Source organism: Arvicanthis niloticus, chromosome 2 (assembly GCF_011762505.2).
Source record: "Arvicanthis niloticus isolate mArvNil1 chromosome 2, mArvNil1.pat.X, whole genome shotgun sequence".
In the NCBI taxonomy this organism is placed as follows: domain Eukaryota; kingdom Metazoa; phylum Chordata; class Mammalia; order Rodentia; family Muridae; genus Arvicanthis; species Arvicanthis niloticus.
The window spans coordinates 113,955,954-113,973,072 of record NC_047659.1 but is presented as its reverse complement, the minus strand read 5'-3'; the positions used below and the strand labels follow the sequence as shown (position 1 = coordinate 113,973,072).

At 46.4% G+C, this 17,119-nt stretch overlaps 1 protein-coding gene across 5 annotated transcripts in view; it reads right to left on the bottom strand.

The window, feature by feature from the left end:
• Banf2 (BANF family member 2) overlaps positions 1-16,590 on the bottom strand; it is a 42,060-nt gene extending 25,470 nt beyond the window's left edge. For 2 of the 5 annotated variants that reach the window (XM_076928291.1, XM_076928290.1), the window contains exons 1-2: positions 16,492-16,578; positions 2,284-2,409 (exon numbers count right to left, since the gene is read on the bottom strand). Coding sequence is in view for 2 of the 5 variants with exons in the window: in XM_076928290.1 (XP_076784405.1) it covers positions 2,284-2,295 (12 nt within the window). In the remaining 3 variants the exon portion in view is untranslated. Of the gene's footprint in view, positions 1-2,283; positions 2,410-13,836; positions 13,931-16,491 lie in introns of those variants that run through there. The other 3 variants (XM_076928289.1, XM_034496707.2, XM_076928292.1) reach the window with 3 other exon arrangements.
• Positions 16,591-17,119: the final 529 nt, after the last annotated feature.

The window sequence follows — 17,119 nt, the reverse complement described above, 5'->3', positions numbered from 1 at the left end:
ACACACATAAAAAAAAAAATGTTCAACGAATTGTTAGCCTGGGATTAGGACAGAATTTCTAACAATTTCTGAGATGGTCCTAAGCATACTTCTGCCATTTGTACTACATGTTTATGTGAAGGGGAAATATCAGCATTGGTAATTTTAAAAATCAAAATATGAGTCAACTCTGAAAAGCGGTGAAGATGTTCTACATCCTGCAGAGTCAGACTTGGCTAAGACTCCATTTGTTCTTTCTTTCATCTTGGGGTGTATATGTGTGCACACAACATGATTTGTGTGCCTGCTTGTGTGTACACGTGCATGTTTCTATGAGTGCCTATGTGAGCACACCATGGCACACATGTGGAGGTCAGAGGACAATCTCTAATGTCCGTCCTCACCTTCTACCCTGTCTCAGAGTATCTTGTCGCTGCTTGCCAAGCTGCCCAACCCGAGAGCTTCTAGGAATTCTCCACTTGGCCTCCTATCTTGCCACAAGATTGATGGCACTACAGATGCATGCTACTGGGAGCATCTTTTATATGGGTTCTGGGGATCTGAACTCACGACTTCATGCTTGCAGGAAAAGATCTCAGCCCACGAATCCACATCTTCAGCCAAGACTTAATGTGGAAGTCAATGACCGAACTCATTTTATTTGTATGCAAATTTGCTTTTGTCTTTAATTATAAAATTATATGTATACCAAAGGATTGTTTTGGGATAAATTTGTGATTCATTTCCAGTGAATGTTTGGTTTGTGCACTTATTTTACATACTTTCACGTGTGGGAGGACAGAGACATTTCTTAAGCAGGAAGGGGTCAGGAGCTGAATGAGTTTAAGCCTTACCTAGCATGTACACGACCCTGGGGTTCACTCCCTGATGGCAAAACAAACAAACCAACAACAGTGGTACTCTACTGTCTGTCACACTGCATCTATATCTGTGCAAACTTACGTTCACTGTTCACGTTTTAAACTAGGACTTAACAAGCTTTCTGTCTCTATGCTTGCCGACCCTACAGATACCATATCATTATATGGTGTTTGAGTTTTTGTGTTTATTTCATTGAGCATAATGCCATTAATGGTCATCCACACTATCATCTATGACAAGATTTCTTTCCTTTTTGAGTCTCACTACTATGACTCCCTATGGCTACACAACAGTACAACATCCCCTTGGCTCAAGACATCCTCCGTGGCCATGATGCTACAACCCACAGTTAGTCAAGTCTCCTCCATCTGTGGCTGTAGCAATTGCATATGACCAATGCACAGTTTCCTGTGTGCTTAGTTTAAGTAATCTCTAAGTACCTTATGGTACCCAAGGAACACAAGCGCCATACGATAGGTGCCGCACAGTATTGTGTAAGGTGCAAAGGCAGCAAAACATGCCTGTACATGTTTAGTATAGATGTAGTTTTTTTTCTAAGGCAGCACAGATAAGAGGGCTGAACATACATTGTTGTCCATTCATTCATCACTGGGTACGTCTTGGCTCTCATGAATAAAGCTGCAGTGAGCATGGATGTATCAGAACAGACGTGATTTTAAACCTCTCGATTCTTTCCTTATGAGCTGATTCCTCCTTCCTCTGCCTTCAGTGCCAGAGAAGAGGAGGAAGTAGTTCCAGGTGGAGAGGAAGAATGAGGGCTGAAGAAGCAGGAAATAGGGACAGGGGCTTGCCTTTCCTTCTCTGGGACAAACCAGGAAGTAGTAGGCCTGAAGATCCCAGAGGGGTAGATCTGGATGACTGGTGGGTTTAAAGCTATGCATGGAATTAGTGACTGCCTCCCTGGGCTTATAGGGAATCGAGAAAAGCAGGACCATTTCCCAAGTGTTGTGGACGATGATGCAGCCGGTACAGTGTTTAGGTAGAGAGTCTGAGGGGTTGCCCTTGGCGGTTTGCAGCACATAGTCCATATGTCCAGGACAGGACATAGTGAATGTGTTTCAGGGGCTGATAAGTAAGCAGAATCCTCATGTCAGGATGAAGAGGACCCCTGGGAGAGAAGCATACCACCAGGGATAAGTGTGCAGGCCACAGGCAGTGGCAGTGAGTATATCAAGATGTCCCTAACAGACTGGACAGGGCCAGATACCACAAGCCAGAGCAGTGACAGTGCCTTAAGGATCAGGGTGTTATCCTGCAGACTGGACAGGTGTTCAGAGTCTCTCTGCACTGCTACCAGAGAGAAAGCTTCTGTTCCCTTGGTGGTCACCAAGGGGAGCAGAATTGTTTCCAAGGAGATCAAATCTCCTGGTGAACTGGACAGAAACAGGCTTGCATACTCACATGCCAGGACATAGGGAACTCAGTAAGTGCTGCTGGGGGCTGTGCCTAGGTCCTCTGCCCAGCCAGAAAGCCTCATTTGTAGCTGCAAGCTCACAGCAAACCTCTCTGCTGTGGGAGGATCGTTGCCTAGGAGACAAAGTCATCAACCTGGAGTCACCTGAAAGGTTCAGAGGCCCAGCCCCCTTGCCTTTGTGGTCTGCAAGTAACCACAGTAGCACAATGGCCTAGTCTCCCCTCTTCAGGATTGTGCCAAGGAACCAGGCAAGAGCTGGCTACACCTGACATTAAACTACCCAGTTCCTCTTCTGTCCCTTTGCTATCTTGGTGAACCTGTGAGTGAAATCCCAATCCCTGTCTCGGCTGGTAGGAAGAGCCACCCAAGATGTAAGTGTTTCAAGGCCTAGGCTGTACCTCCCTGTACCCCACAGGATGGCCATGTTTAAGGAAAAGCACAGATGGGTTTTGTTTGTTTGTTTTGACACGGAAGTGTAGTGAGAGTGAATCTGGGCTTCCACTGCATGCATTAAGGTCCCTGGGCAAAAGTAATTTCTATGAGCAGTTGGCAGACCCTGACTATCTACCTGTATGCCTGTTACACGCAGGGCTATCTGAAGGTAGCTGTATTTGTCTGTAGCACACACCTTCCAGGAGGTTGTTTCTGAGTCTCCAAGGCCAGGTCGAAGGACTTAGCAGATAAAATACAACTGTTCATTCTTGGGGAGCCTGAGGCACTATGATAGAACATTTAAGGCTAGCCTGGGTTACATGCTAAGCCCATATCTCAAGAAAAAAAAATTAAATCAGATACACACTCAATAACTTTGCAGTGTAAGTGGGAAGGCCCAATGGACTTCCATTGAAAACATTATTGGTTGTTTATTTAAATAGGCATCTTTTAATTTTTTTTTTACAAAGTTTTATTCCTCTCGGGGTGTGTGTGTGTGTGTGTGTGTGTGTGTGTGTGTGCTCTTATGTCTCTGTATGTATATATGTACACATTCAGGTGGCTGTCCACAGTGGACAGAAGAAGGTGACGATCCCTTGGAACTGGGATCCAGGCTGTTATAAACTGCTCCAAGTGGGTACTAAGAACCAAACTCAGGTCCTCTGTGTGAGCAGCAAGTCCCCTTAACTGACAAATCATCTCTCCAGCCCCATAACTGGGCATGCTGTGCTTTTAAAAATATATTTTTAAAATTAAAATATAACTATGTCCCTTCAAGCCCTCCATATCCCCTCCATTAGACGCCTCCATGCCTCCCCATTCCTACCCCTACTTCAGTCACTATCAAATGGATGACCTCTTATTTCTTTGATTATTGTAGTTTTGTTTCTTTTGTAATCGTCCCACACTTGGACTCTCAGAAGCTCCTAGAACAGCCTCTGCTTCTGACCCGAAACAGCAGAGCTGCAGATGTCAGAAACCTCCCTCTGGGCATTTGCTCGTGACTTGACCTTGAGTCTTCCTCTTCACAGAGCAAGGGAGCAAATCTGGAGAATCTAGATGAGAGGACACAGCTAGAGAGACCACGGAGGCAGGACAAGGCGTCTCTCAGAAGTCGCCTGGGAGCCAAACACTAGTTTGGCTGTCAGCAAGTCCCTGCTCATCTGGAAAGGAGGCCTGGTGCCAGCTGGGCTCACTCCGGGAATAGAAACGGAATAAAGACTGTGGGCAAGTGAGAGATGAGAAACCAAGTCGCACTGGCAAGTTCTGGGACTTACATGGATTGAGCAATTCAGACATGCCTGCCTCTTCACAGCCTCTGCCACACTTCACCTCAGAATCAGCTGAGGGGTTGATTTAGGGAAACAGAGGACCAGGGCGGCAAAGAGCATGTCTTGTCAGTAAAAGACAGAGGTGGACTATAAGCTGAGGGATAGGGGAGCTCCAGAACCAGTCTTAGCAGATGCTGACCCAGCCCTGCCTCTGGTCCTTCAGGACTCAAGAGTTTCTACAAAGGTCAATGCCTGTGGCTTTGTCCATGTCTGGAAGTATTACCCAGCCAGGGAAGTATGGACAACACACACCCATCCCCTTAGGCGAGACAACTCCAATATCCCAAACATCCTCAGAGGGCACACTGCTCAGGGAAACAGCCTGCTTTGTAGCCAGCTTTTCCATTCTGTCCCGACTTCCCTATGTGTGACATAGATCCCGCCCCAAATCAACTTCTCAATGCTCAATAGGAAAATGCTCTTGCTATGACTAGCCCACAGGACATCACAGTCAGTTCCTACTATATGTACCTCATAGTATCACATGGGCAGAGAGCTTTTGTGGGAACTTGAGTCTTGAAGTGTGGGACCATAATAGCCCAGAGTCATGGGGGAAGGGTGGAGGGAACTTCAACCCCTGAGACTTCAAATGTGAGGACAGCAGGAGTTGGCTACCTCTCCATTCCCAACCTGGTGCCATAAAGTCAGGTCCGCACCGTCAACCCTAGTGAGAACTGAGGACCCTGACAATTACCAGGTTTTACTCCTTGTTTGGCCTTGTAAGGTCCCCACCCCTTACAGTCCCTGAGTATGTAGATGAAGCATTTTTCAACACCCCTGCCCTGGTCAATGGTACATGGTCACACAGACCTTGTCCTAGAGACCCTAGCCACCTCCCCAGGGGCATAAACACATCCCCTAATAAATGGAACCAGTTACCCACTGAGATCCTGCACTGCACGCACTCACACCTGGCTAAGCTTTCTTCCCTCTAGTTCAGCTCAGTGTTCACTGGGCCATGCTACTGAGAGAGAAGCAGACACAAGATGGCCCTGAAGGACCAGAGGCAGGGCTGGGTAGCATCTGCTAAGTTTGCTCTGGTTCTGAGTCCTTACTTTAGAGGAAAGACCTGGCTCTGGGAATTCTCTAGCTCTGAACTTACAGCTCACCTCTGACCAGCAGAACCAACAGATGTCTGGGAACTGACTATGGGTTAGTGCAACGGGATACGAACCCACTACATTTGTATAAAGCTCAGCGATTGGGCTGTATGAGAGGTAGGCGGAGTGAGGAGAGGAAGAGGAGAAGGAAGGGGAGGAGTGAGGGAGGAGAGATGTAGGAGTCATGGAGGACCACATATGTATCGAGAGCAGTCCTGGGTAACAACTCGTATCATAAGGTTAGATATTGGGAAACACCTCTAATTGTGTGAGCATCTTGTTAATTGAGCATTATCAAACATATAAAGCCTTTAGATAATCTTTAAACATTAGAGTATCATTTCTACCGAGTACCGTGTGGATGGAGGGATGGTCTGGGCTCAGCCCAGCCTTGTAAAAACAGCGTGGTAGATTGGCAGAGCCATGGGAGACAGGGTCTGTGTTTCTGGCTGGCCTTTTCTAGTTGTGGCACGCTTGTGGCCTCTGAATGCAGAACACGGTGGCAGAGCTAAGCAGAACTGCCGCCGCTTAGATAGTCGGCCCAAGAAATAGCCTTATTAAAATATTACTTTAACAGGTTAGATTCTCAAGGGCCCAGAAGCCTAAGAAAATAGCTAACACCTCTGCAGGTTAGATGCAAAGACCTATCCAAGATCTCTTTCTGAGTCACCAAGACTGAAAACAAAGACCCTCCTGAAATAAATATCAGGCGGCTGGATGGATCTGGTTTTAGAAGGAGAGTCAGCACAAGAGCTGTCTTTTAAACTTGTGTGGAATTCAGAGGAGTTCTCATGAACACACAGGAAAGAGTTTCTCAAAGACTGCTATCACTTTAATTGATGGTATTATGCTTGGTGCTCTTTTACAAACTGCCAGAAGCAGTAAAGTAATTTCTGGACATCTGCAGGGTTTTAGGCATTTGATTCAATAGGGAAGATGACCACAGAAGCTGTCACAGGTTCAAAACCAGGCTGGGCAACACTGAGTCACAAAACAAACAAAACAAAAACCTAAAGGGGAAGCTGCGGTGTATCTCAGCAACAAGATGCTCACCTAGCATACATAAAATCCTGGATTTAGTTCCTAGGACCAGATATTTTTAAAAAATGTTTAAAGAAGCTTGCCCAGCTGTGTGTTGATACACTCTTTAGAAGTGAACTTGCCTTTTCTAGACCGGGCAGAGAATATTCTGCCTCTTTCAAGAGTCAGCCTCAAGACTAGATCATCAGGAATTATAGAGCTAGAAGTCCTAGTCCAGTGATCTTTTTGAAAGCAGGACTATTAAATACCTATTAAGGGCTTACCGTTAGAGGTAGGTGACAAATGCAAAAGCCAGAAGGAACTGGTAAGAGAAGGCAATTAACCTGAGAGGGAAAACAGTGCAGGGGCAATGGTAAGTGGGGATTGGAATTGCATTGGAGACAGAGGTTACAAAAGTGGTATGGACTCTGGCTGAGCCAGGTCCTACACTCCATCTGAAGGGCATTTTCTCTCTCTGAAAAGTTGGTCTTACTTTGGGGAAGTTTGACCAGATTTGCAGAGCTTTTTGACAAGAAGTCCAAAATTTAAAATTTAGATTTTTATGCACAAGTTTCCATTTTGTTTGTTTGTTTGTTTACTTCCTTGCTTGAAACAAAGTCTTGCTATATAGCCCAGGCTAGCCTAGTACTCTCTATGTAGTTCAGGCTGGCTTCAAATTCCCCACATCCCCCTGCCTCAGCTTTCCAAGTTCTAGGATTACAAGATACCATCATGCTTGCCTCCACTTTTTGGAGGACAGGGGGTGTTTATTTTGCTTTGCTTTAAGACATAGTCTTATGTAGCCCAGGCTGCCCTCTTGAGTTTCCCATGTAACTAAGGATGAACTTGAGTTCCTGGCCTTCTGCTTCTGTTTCCAAAGTGCTAGAATTACAGTATGTGTTATTGCACAGAACAGCAACTTTTTTTTTGAGACAAGATCTTGTTGTATAGCCACAACTTGCCTTGAGCTGGCCTCAGACTGAGACGATTCTTCTCTTCCAGCCGTCTGAGTGCTGGAATTACCAATATGTGCCATCATGCCTGCCTCAAGTTGCCAAATTTTAACTGTTGGCCAATAACTGACACATTTGTAACACAGACCCAACAAATCTACACCACCAGTTTCCCTCTGTTGTTGCAGACTATGCTTCCAGAGGAAATAATGACATTTGTACTTATAAATACAACTGGACAGCATATATTCAGTTACTGTAGACCAGGCAGCTCAGGTTAGGAGTCATTCAAGTAAGTCTTATCTCCTGGAAAACTTTCACTTTGGATTGGTGGTTTCCTCTTAAACTTTGGGCGAAGCTACTTTGGGATAGTTTTCTCTTCCCTGTGAAGTTGTCTACAAAGAGGTGATCGCCATTCCCTCCTCTCCCTCCATGAGAGGAGCCTCCCTCCTCTCAGTGAGATGCTCATCCTAGTGGTCCTGCCCTGAAGATGGCTGGATTTCCAGACCTGCAAACCTGGCTTAACATGCCGTGGTCAGGTTCCAGCTCTTTCAGAGTCCTCTGAGCTCTGGTGTGATCTAGATGCCTTTCCAAGCCTCTGGTGGGACAAGCATGCAGAAGAGACTCCACTCAGGTCTTGTCCTCTGCATGGAATTTGGGTAAAGTCATCTGGGAGTGAGTGATGAGGGCACATGTATGGTATCTGTGCTCCTGTATAGGGAAGAACTGAGAGAGCCATTTGCACGTCTGGTGCCCCTAGCCATTTCATCTGTACAGTGAATACTGTTTGATTCACTCTGAACAACCTGGAAATGTGATTCAGAAACCACACCAAGACACAGGTGGATGGGCGACAAGTAGCTGGTTTGCTACTCACTGGCTGGACACCTTGAACTTAACACACACACACCTGCAACCTCCATTCTGGCTGCCGCCAAAGAAGTCCTTATTCTAGAAAGGCTAGGACTGTTGCTATTTCAGAATCAGCTTAACACCCCCATCAAAAACGCATTCTAGCCAGCTTGCTAGACAAGGGAACAAGGCTAAAGCGTGTCATAGTATACTTAAGGTTATATACTTGATCAGAGGTCACAGCTTGATTTCTGTGTTCAGAAAATTACTTGTGACTTGAGCCAATCAAACAATGGCTTTTTTTTCCTCCTCTCTGTGTGGTCCAGGATCAAGCTTATGCCGGGTCACTGAATAGCCCATTGGAAGGGCCCAGGCTCAGTGGGGTCTCAAAGCTCCATTACCAAAGCAGCCCATAGAAGCACACCATAGGTTCTCTAGTAGAAAACAGGAAGTGCTGTGCTCTGGAAGTATAACGCCCCCTCAGCTTCCACCCCCTGCCTGGCATAGTGTGTGTGTGGCTCGTGGCGCTGACTCTTGCAGCTTCCGATAAGCATGAGATTGCTTAGCTTCACAGTGACGTCACCTTAATGGTTGGGTGGTTGTGTTTTCCTAAGACTAGACCCATGGAGCCTTCTACTCTTTTCTCCTACTTCCTCTATCTTGCAGCAATAGGGGGTGGATTGCAGGGTAGGCCAAGGTTCTCTGAGTACACACTGCTCCTCACAGGGTGCACGTTGGAGCTTGTGAGCAGTTATGCAAGGAAAAACCAGCGAGAATAAAGCAGCAGGCAACCCTCCAGACAGAAGAAACACATGGGAAGGGTAGTATGGGCGGAGGAGTTGCCTGATAGTGCAAGGAGATGCTTATACACAGAATGAGGCCTGGTCCATCACAGCCCAAAGGAACAATCCCAGATATAACTAGTCACGTGACTTGACCAAGTCTATTTGCCCACTTTTTCTTGACATTTGTTTCATCCATAAGATGGATAACACACATAGCAACTCTAGCATATTCTGAGTTTCATTTGTGTTTCTGATTTACGACTTCTTCAAAGAAAGTATCATCCTCCTGACCTTTAGCTGCTCATAAAAACATTCTCCAGCCCACCTCCCCTGATAGTAAAGTCTAAGCCTTCCTTATTCCAGCGATCTCTGCCCACCCCTGGAGGAAGGAACACTGCTGAGAGATGCCTTGGGGGATCTAAACAGATCCATACTAGGTTCCCTGCCCAGCCCATTAGTGTTGACTCAAACCCTTTTTCCAGTCACCTCTGCACATGGTTGTGTACCCCTCGGTTGTGCCTGAGTAGCCCTGTCTTCAGAAAAAGACAAAACCCAAAAATGTATGGGTAGGCTTCAGGAGGACTCTAGACAGTTCAGCAATGGGAGGACAGAGCCTCAGAGAGGGACAGAGGCTCAGCATCCTTGCTTGCCCCAGCAGCCTTTGCTCTGTGTTCTTCGTCATATTTTGCATAACAAGCAGGGAACTTGTTTTCCTGAGTTTTGAGGGCCTCTTGAGGATGGCACATCTCTAGGTAAACCATATCAGCAGTGCCTTGGATTAGACCCCTGTAGCAGGATACTTATTTTGCTACATTGTATTCGCAGTGGAGCCGGTGATTAGGCAGTTAGAAAAGGTGGAGCAGGGAGAGAAAGAGAGGAAGGGGCGGGGAAAAGAGAGGAAGGGGAGGGGATAAAAGAGGAAGGGGAGGAGATAAATAGGGGAAAGATTGGAGAGAAAGGAGACTTATCAGCCATGGAGAACCATGGATAGGTTGAAAGCTGTCCTGGGTAGCAACTTCTATCAAAAGGTTAGATATTGGGTAACAACTCTAATTGTGTGGGCATCTTGTTGACTGAGCATTTCTAAATATAAAATCCTTTAGATAATCATTAAGCTTTAAGAGTCTCATTTCTACCGGGTACTTCGAGGATGGCAGATATTGTCTGGATTTCAGCCGAGCTTTCTGGATGCAGCATGTTGGATTGGCAGAGTCATCCTCCCACGCTGGTGTCTGGTGGGAGCCAGGACCTGCATATCTAGCCAGTCCGAGCCCTGGTCAGAGCTGAGGAGCAGCGGGAACATGGTGGCTGCCCAGGAACAAGCCGGACTGCAAGCCGTTTTCTAAGTATCATCCTTACAGACCCCCAGCGGCTCTCCTCTGCTTCAGCACTGGTGGCTGTAGTGAGAAACCCTCCCACTGTTTCGGATCACAAATGTCTTTCTTTGCTGGTTGTACTGTGAAAGCATCTTAGCAAATTGCTAAGATGGTGGAGTTAGGTTAATAATCCTTCAATTGCCTCCTATCTCCCCTCAACTCTTGAATATCCAGGCTATTCCTGCTTATCTAAGGCTCTGATACATCCTGTAAAACAATAGAACTGATAATTTGTGAGACCAAATCACTGTCACCTAGACCTTCTCACCTGCCCTTTAAAGAACACTAACATTCCTTGAACCAGGATGCTGGGGATGGGGCATGCCTTGGCTAACATTTATGTTTCTTTTCATCTTAGAGCTTAATATAAGGACCTTTCTGAGGTTGTCCTATGGTTCTGGAGGTCTGATTTGCTGTGGGCTCTCTGGAATTTACAAAGACCCTGTTTGCCCTCTGATCTCTCAGCCAACAGGGGACACCCATACCAGTTCTCATGACTAACTAGGGTGAGGGTTTTGTTTTGTTTCTATTGGTTGTTTTGTTTGTTTTTGTTTTACTTTTCAGTAACTCTTCTTCCTTTCCAGTAAGGAAAAAAAAAAAAAGACCCTTTTCTGATATCATTTTACATGGCTTGCAAGGAACCAACCCACCACTTGGCTTCAGAGAGTCACAGTGATCCAGGCTGGCCACAGGAGAACACATCTACTTCCCCATAGTAACTACTGGATATGGATATGTGGGTCTAGCTGGGCCAACCAGAGAACCTGATGGATTTCTGATGGAAAGTCTGGAAGAGGAATAATACCGCCTTTCTGCTGGGATTGCATAGTGCACAGGGACAGGGCATCTCTTCTGTGGGGTAGATCTTGCCAGAGAGATCCTTAGGGGAGGAAGAACTGAGGGTGTCTAATATCCTTCTTGACACCAATACTTGAGGGCCTGTGTATAGTTAGTCCCAAAGGCCTAATATACTCCAATCAATTTCTCCTTTCCTCTGTCTCCTTCTCTTCCTCCTCTCCTTCCTCCTCCTCCTCCCTTTTCTTTTCTTCTTCCTTGTTCTCCTCCTCCTCCTTCTCTTCCTCTTCAGTACTGAAGATTTGATCCAGGGCCTCACATAGGCTACCCAAACACTGCCCCTGCCCCACTGAACTTTGTCCTTTCTCTGCTTTGTGTGTTTGTTTTTTAACTTGAGTCAGAGTCCAAGTCGCCCAGGCTAACTTCTAGCTATACACATAGTCCAGACAACTCTTGAATTTATGATCTTCCTGTCTCATCCTCCTAAGCACTTGGAGTTGCAGGACTGGATCACAACATCCAGAAAATTCTTTTAAACTACAGATGATCCTTGTCATACATGTTTACATCCTGATATACACTCTGTAAGTTGAAATTGCATTTAAGAACCTTACTTGCTGAACATCATGCCTGAGTGTATCTTAATCATGTTTAAACACAATCATGTTAGCACAAAGTTGGGCCAAACTAAGAGAAAATTTCAATAAGATATGGACTATCTCAAGTATGCTATTGAGTGCAGAATTCTGTACAGTCTTTGGTTTAGTCTCATGATTATATGAACATGATGAACAAATGGCTGACATCATGACCCTTGCCTGACATCTCAAGAAATGAATGGATCTTAGAATTCCAGGTGTGACTTCTATTGCGTGTGTGTTGCTTTCACACCATCATCAAGATGGTTGATGGCACTTGTTGCTCTCACAGAGGACCCTGGTTTGGTTCCCAGCACCCACGTGGTGCCTCACAGACAGCTGTAACTCCAGTTCCAGTGGATCTGGTGCCTTTTTCTGGTCTTGGTGGGCACTAGGAATGCATGTGGTACACACATGTGCATGCAGGCAAAAATTCTTATAAACATTTTTAAGCATTTTAAAAAAAGATTGAAGTATCATACTTCAAACCATTGTATGTCAGAGACTATGTGCAGCTTGAATTTGGCTCCTAATCCTATAACCGTGAAAGCCTCACCCACCAATTTTACAAGGGGGGAGGGCGCATGATGCAAACCAAATGTTAAAGAAAAGAATGTGTGGCCATGTTTGGGACATAGGATTGTGGGTTGGTTGGGTATTTTTGTTTTGTTTTGTTTTGTTTTTTTAACATTTCCTGCGAAGACATGAACAAAGATGTACTTACCTCAACAACAAACCAAAGAAACCACCCCACCAAAGACCAACTTGGTGACCCAAAGGGTTTAATTAATTGATTACTTGTAAGGGCATGAGTGACTTAACAGGATGTTAAGCCACTGCACTGTGTCTACCAGGCCCCCAGCAAGTGTAACTCTTTAAACAGAGTCCTGCTTGGAGGGGCAGAGAAAGGCCCCATTCCTGACACATCACCCCAGCCTCGTGTGCAGCCTCATGAGCTACTTCTAGTTCTGCATTTGAGCTGCCTTTCCTGAGCCTTGTGAATCTTTTTTTTTTCCTCCAAGAAGAAGCGTTAGTGGGCCTAAATGTGTGAGGGTCCTGTGAGGATAGTCATAGCCGCTGACTTTGAAACATGAGTGGCCACATCATTCCTTGAGAACAGAGTCCTGCAAAAGGTAGTCACTCCATGCTATTGTGTGGGCGGTGGCCTGTGCAGGTCGCAGAGGAGGGTAGTGCTTACCTCAGGGGAAGTGCTTATCCCCAGGGGACTGGGGATAAACCTAAGAGTAAGGTCAGCCTTGGTAGGCTGTGATTTAAGAGCACCCACCGACCTGCAGTTCTGGCTCTCTTGTGGCTGACTAAGAATGAAGTCTTGGGCTCCACCCAGACCTGGCAGATCTGGATTTAAGGGGCCCCCAAAGGTTGGAGGACAATGGAGTCTCTGCCTATATGTAGTACCCATGGTTATCTGCCAAGGAGGCTCCCTCAGAGTCTTTCCTCCTGCTATGTGCTTTCTGCCCACCCAAGAAGAGAAGAACTTCCTCTCCCCTTTTATCTCGGCTTGCTCCACAGCTTGGCTTGATCAAGATGTGTGATGAAAACAACTGGTATCTTCTACTTTCTCCCTCAGAAGCTAACTGTTGCATTAAAATATGATTAACCCCCCCCCCCCCATTATAACCAAGCTGTGAGGAGACCCAAGTTACCTGCAAGGGAATGCTTCCTGGAGGGACTGGAAGCCTCAGGCATGTGAGTGAGGCCCTCATGGGCCACCTACCTCAGCTTTTGTTATAGCTAAATGCAGTGAAGTGAACCTCACTGATGTCACACCAAGACGAGTGCCTGGTTTCTGAGCCACAGAATTGGGAGAAACAAATAACCTTTACTGCACCAAGTTACCTGCCGGGGTTACTCAGTAAGGGTATGGAAGAGCTGACCGTCTCCCATCACTACAGCCTGGCAGCCTTCAGCATGTCCATTGGCTCAGAGAAGATCATGGCTGAGCACTTGCCCTCTCGAGTACTGTCCCAGACATGAGGTGGCAGGTGCAAAGACAGCACCCATGCTCTGGGGGAATTGAAACTCTTGGGAGATGCCAACAAATGAGACAAAACAGAGATAATGGTTTCAGAAAGACGAGGAAGGACTTGTAGTGGGGTTGGACACAGATATATGAGGGCCTTCCTTCTAAGGGGAGACTTCTTCTGAAACCCTCCTAGCAAACTGTGGCCAAGAAAGGAGACCGTGAGATGACCTAAAACCCAGTACTAGCAGGGAAAGCAGAAAATACATAAAAATACCTGAAAATCCAGAGCCTGGAGTGGATGATGGGTGGAGAGAGAGAGAAAGAGAGAGAGAAAGAGAGAGAGAGAGAGAGAGAGAGAGAGAGAGAGAGAGAGAGAGAGAGAGAGAGACACTCTGGAGAAGGAGGGGCTGAGGTCAGAGATGACATCACAGAAGCAGGAGAGAGAGTTACCCTGCCTAGCTCATTAGTTAGTTGTAGCCAAGAGTAGCAGTGTGATCTAAATTAAAATTTTAAATGCAGTTCTTCAGCCCCACTAGCCACATTTTAAAGACTCCATGGCCTCAAAAGGCCTAGTGGCTGCCCTACTGGTTAGCACAAACAGAGAACAGGCCCATCCCTGGAAAAGTCCTGTTGACCAGCACTGGCTATTAGACACATCAGATTTGAGTTCAAGAGGTCTGATCATGTGCTCTGGAGCTTGGTCCTCCATTAATTTTCTGGAGGTTCTGTTTTCTTTTAGTTAAATAAGGCTCTTCAAATTCAACAGTGGAGAACAGTTAAGTCTACCAACAGTCAAGGCCAGTGACAGTGGCCCTGTGTGACACATACTGAATAGGCTGGAGTCTTCCTTCGTATTAGTAGCTCTAGAGTCTATTCACTGACTCCTCTGTAGCCTCATTTCTGCCACCAATTTGGGGCTCCCTGGTGTGAAAAAAGCACAGGGCATGGCTACTATTTTGGGGTGGCACACAGAAGGGGAATTGCCACAATTAGAGGAGGCTCAGTTCCATTAGCATAGTTTTCTTCTCAGCCCAGAACATCTGTTGGTATGGAAATACTTTGCCATCCTATCAGATGGAAATGTCCAGGCACTGAAACAGGCAGTCTGTAGAGAAGCTGACACCATCTTGGATGAAGCCTATGAGGAGCTTAAAATATGGAATCAGGGAAGACAATGTAAACTTGCCCAATGGGAAGATTAAGAAAGGTTGACACAGTCACTGTACAACTGTGACCCCAGTCCTAGGGAGGTAGAGGCAGGTGAATCACTATATAGTCTGGGCTATATGAGACCCTGACTCAAAAAAAAAATGAGCAAACAAAAACAAACCCCCCAAACAAATAACCAAGAAGAAAAAGGAGGAGGAGGAGGAAGAAGAAGAGGAAGATGAAGAGGAGGAGGAAGATGAAGAAGAGGAGGAGGAGGAGGAAGAGAGAGAGAGAGAGAGAGAGAGAGAGAGAGAGAGAGAGAGAGAGAGAGAGAGAGAGAGAGAGAACTAAAAAGATGTAAGAAATGGTATTTGTGCAGGCTGGAAAAGTTGCCTCAAGTGGAAATGCAGGGTCTCCTTGCCATGAACCAGACATGCTTTGCTACTGAATGCTTGTGACATCTTCTTGAATACCTTAATTTTGGGGCAGCTATATAACCATTACCATCTGTGAAATGGGAACACTGGTGGTCATGAGCCCAAAGCCAGCCATAGCTACAGTCTTTCATGGTTTTTGAGAAAAGGTCTCATGTAGCCCAGGCTGGCCTAGAACTCTATGCAGCTGAGGATGACTCTGAACTCCTGGTCCTCCTCCCTCTACCACTTAAGTGCTGGGCGCACAGGCATGTGCCATTATGCTTGGCACTGTAATCAAGTTGAGAGTCATTTTGTAAGAAAAATGGAAGAGCTTGAGTGTTGACTAACGCCCAGGCCAAGTCCCCTCCTTCACCTGCTCAATGTGAATTAACCCTGTATTGGTCCTGTGGGCTTTGGATAACATGGGTAGCCAGCTTATGCATCTGTTACCACGTGGCGCCCAGCAGGTAGGTGTAATCCATCTCCAGGGTTCCTTCCAGCTCTGCCAAACTAACACAGACTCCACCATTGTTATGGAAGACCTGGCTTGTCCAGGCTCACACAAGTTAAGCAAGCTATGTAATTCAGAATTCTGCCACGTGTGATCTGGAAATGGCCTTTAAGATCTTTTGGTCTAACTTCCTACTGATGTTGAGAATCCCCATCCCCAGCCATGCTGACAGAAGGCCAAGCTTGCCTGTGAGTTCACGCTTCAATTTCCAGAGAGAGCACTCTGATTGTGGACAGTTAGTACAGAGCACATTCGCGTTTCAGGTTACTCTCCTTCGTTAAGTGCATACCCAGCACAGAACACAGTCCTAAGTTCCTCTGCTCATTTGTGGCGAGTATGTAGAGAGCCTAATTCTCAGATCAGTGCTGGGAATAAAGCACAATAACAGACACTAACAGTTTGGCATGTACTAGGCACCATGCTTGCTTCCTCCTTCCTCTCTGCCCATCATAAGCTCCTCTTAGCTTGGTAGCCCAAAGCTACCTGCAGGGAAGAATGAGCTCAGCCAATAGCTGCTTATGACCTTGGTAAGGGCTGGAGAATATACTCCAGAGGGCTTGGCATCTGCAAATGTGGCCTCTGGGCCACAAGGATCCCTCAAGAGCATGAGTGACCTTTACCTAGGTGCTGGTCGGAGCCCCACCTCCTCCAGGTGGTTAGCCTGCAGGAAGAGGCTCAGAAGGAGGCAGGTATGCCACAGCTGTGTCAACATCCCCAAGAAGAGGTTGGGCTCATTCCTGCATACTCCTGGCTACCAGTTGAGCTTATTCTGTCCTAGTGTACATGAGGACTCCAAGGCAGCTGTCGGCCGTGTCTTGGTCCTGGGGGCTAGGAACAAGGTGTCAGTACTCACCAGGTGCACTTGGTCTGGCAGTAGCAGGCTTCTTTCTTACTGTGGATCTATATCTGCAGGTAAGCTCAATGTGAACAGTAATCTATACGCTGGGCCCTTAGGATAAATCAGTCCCAAGACCCTGAATGGGTCACATTGTGATGTCATACTACTGAGACAACCCTTCTGTGGCAGCTTGGTATGGGTGGACAGGGTGGGACGGGAGGGGCTGAGAAGTAATGAGATGTATCTACCTTGTAGAACATGAGCCTGTGAGACCAGGTATGACACCACCTCTGCCGCTTGCCATCCTAATCCTTGACCACACCTACCCTGGGCCAACTCAACTAAACCAACCCCAACTTTGTTAAGGTCACCTCCACCAACTGACTAATGTGTACCCCCAACTTGTCACACTCTCTGTGATTGATTTAAAATTCCAGGGCAGCCTTTTTTTCCTTCCTTTTTACTGGCCCCTCCCCACCCCACCCACTGCAATATGAAGACTTTCCCCTTTCCTGTCTACCTCCTGAGGCCTCTAAACAAGCAAAGTAATTTAAATATTAGTTTAGGAGACAGGGACACAAATCCACCATGAAATCCAGCACCGTTATCCTTTAGGTTGTCTTCTGCTGTAGCTTTGTTCCAT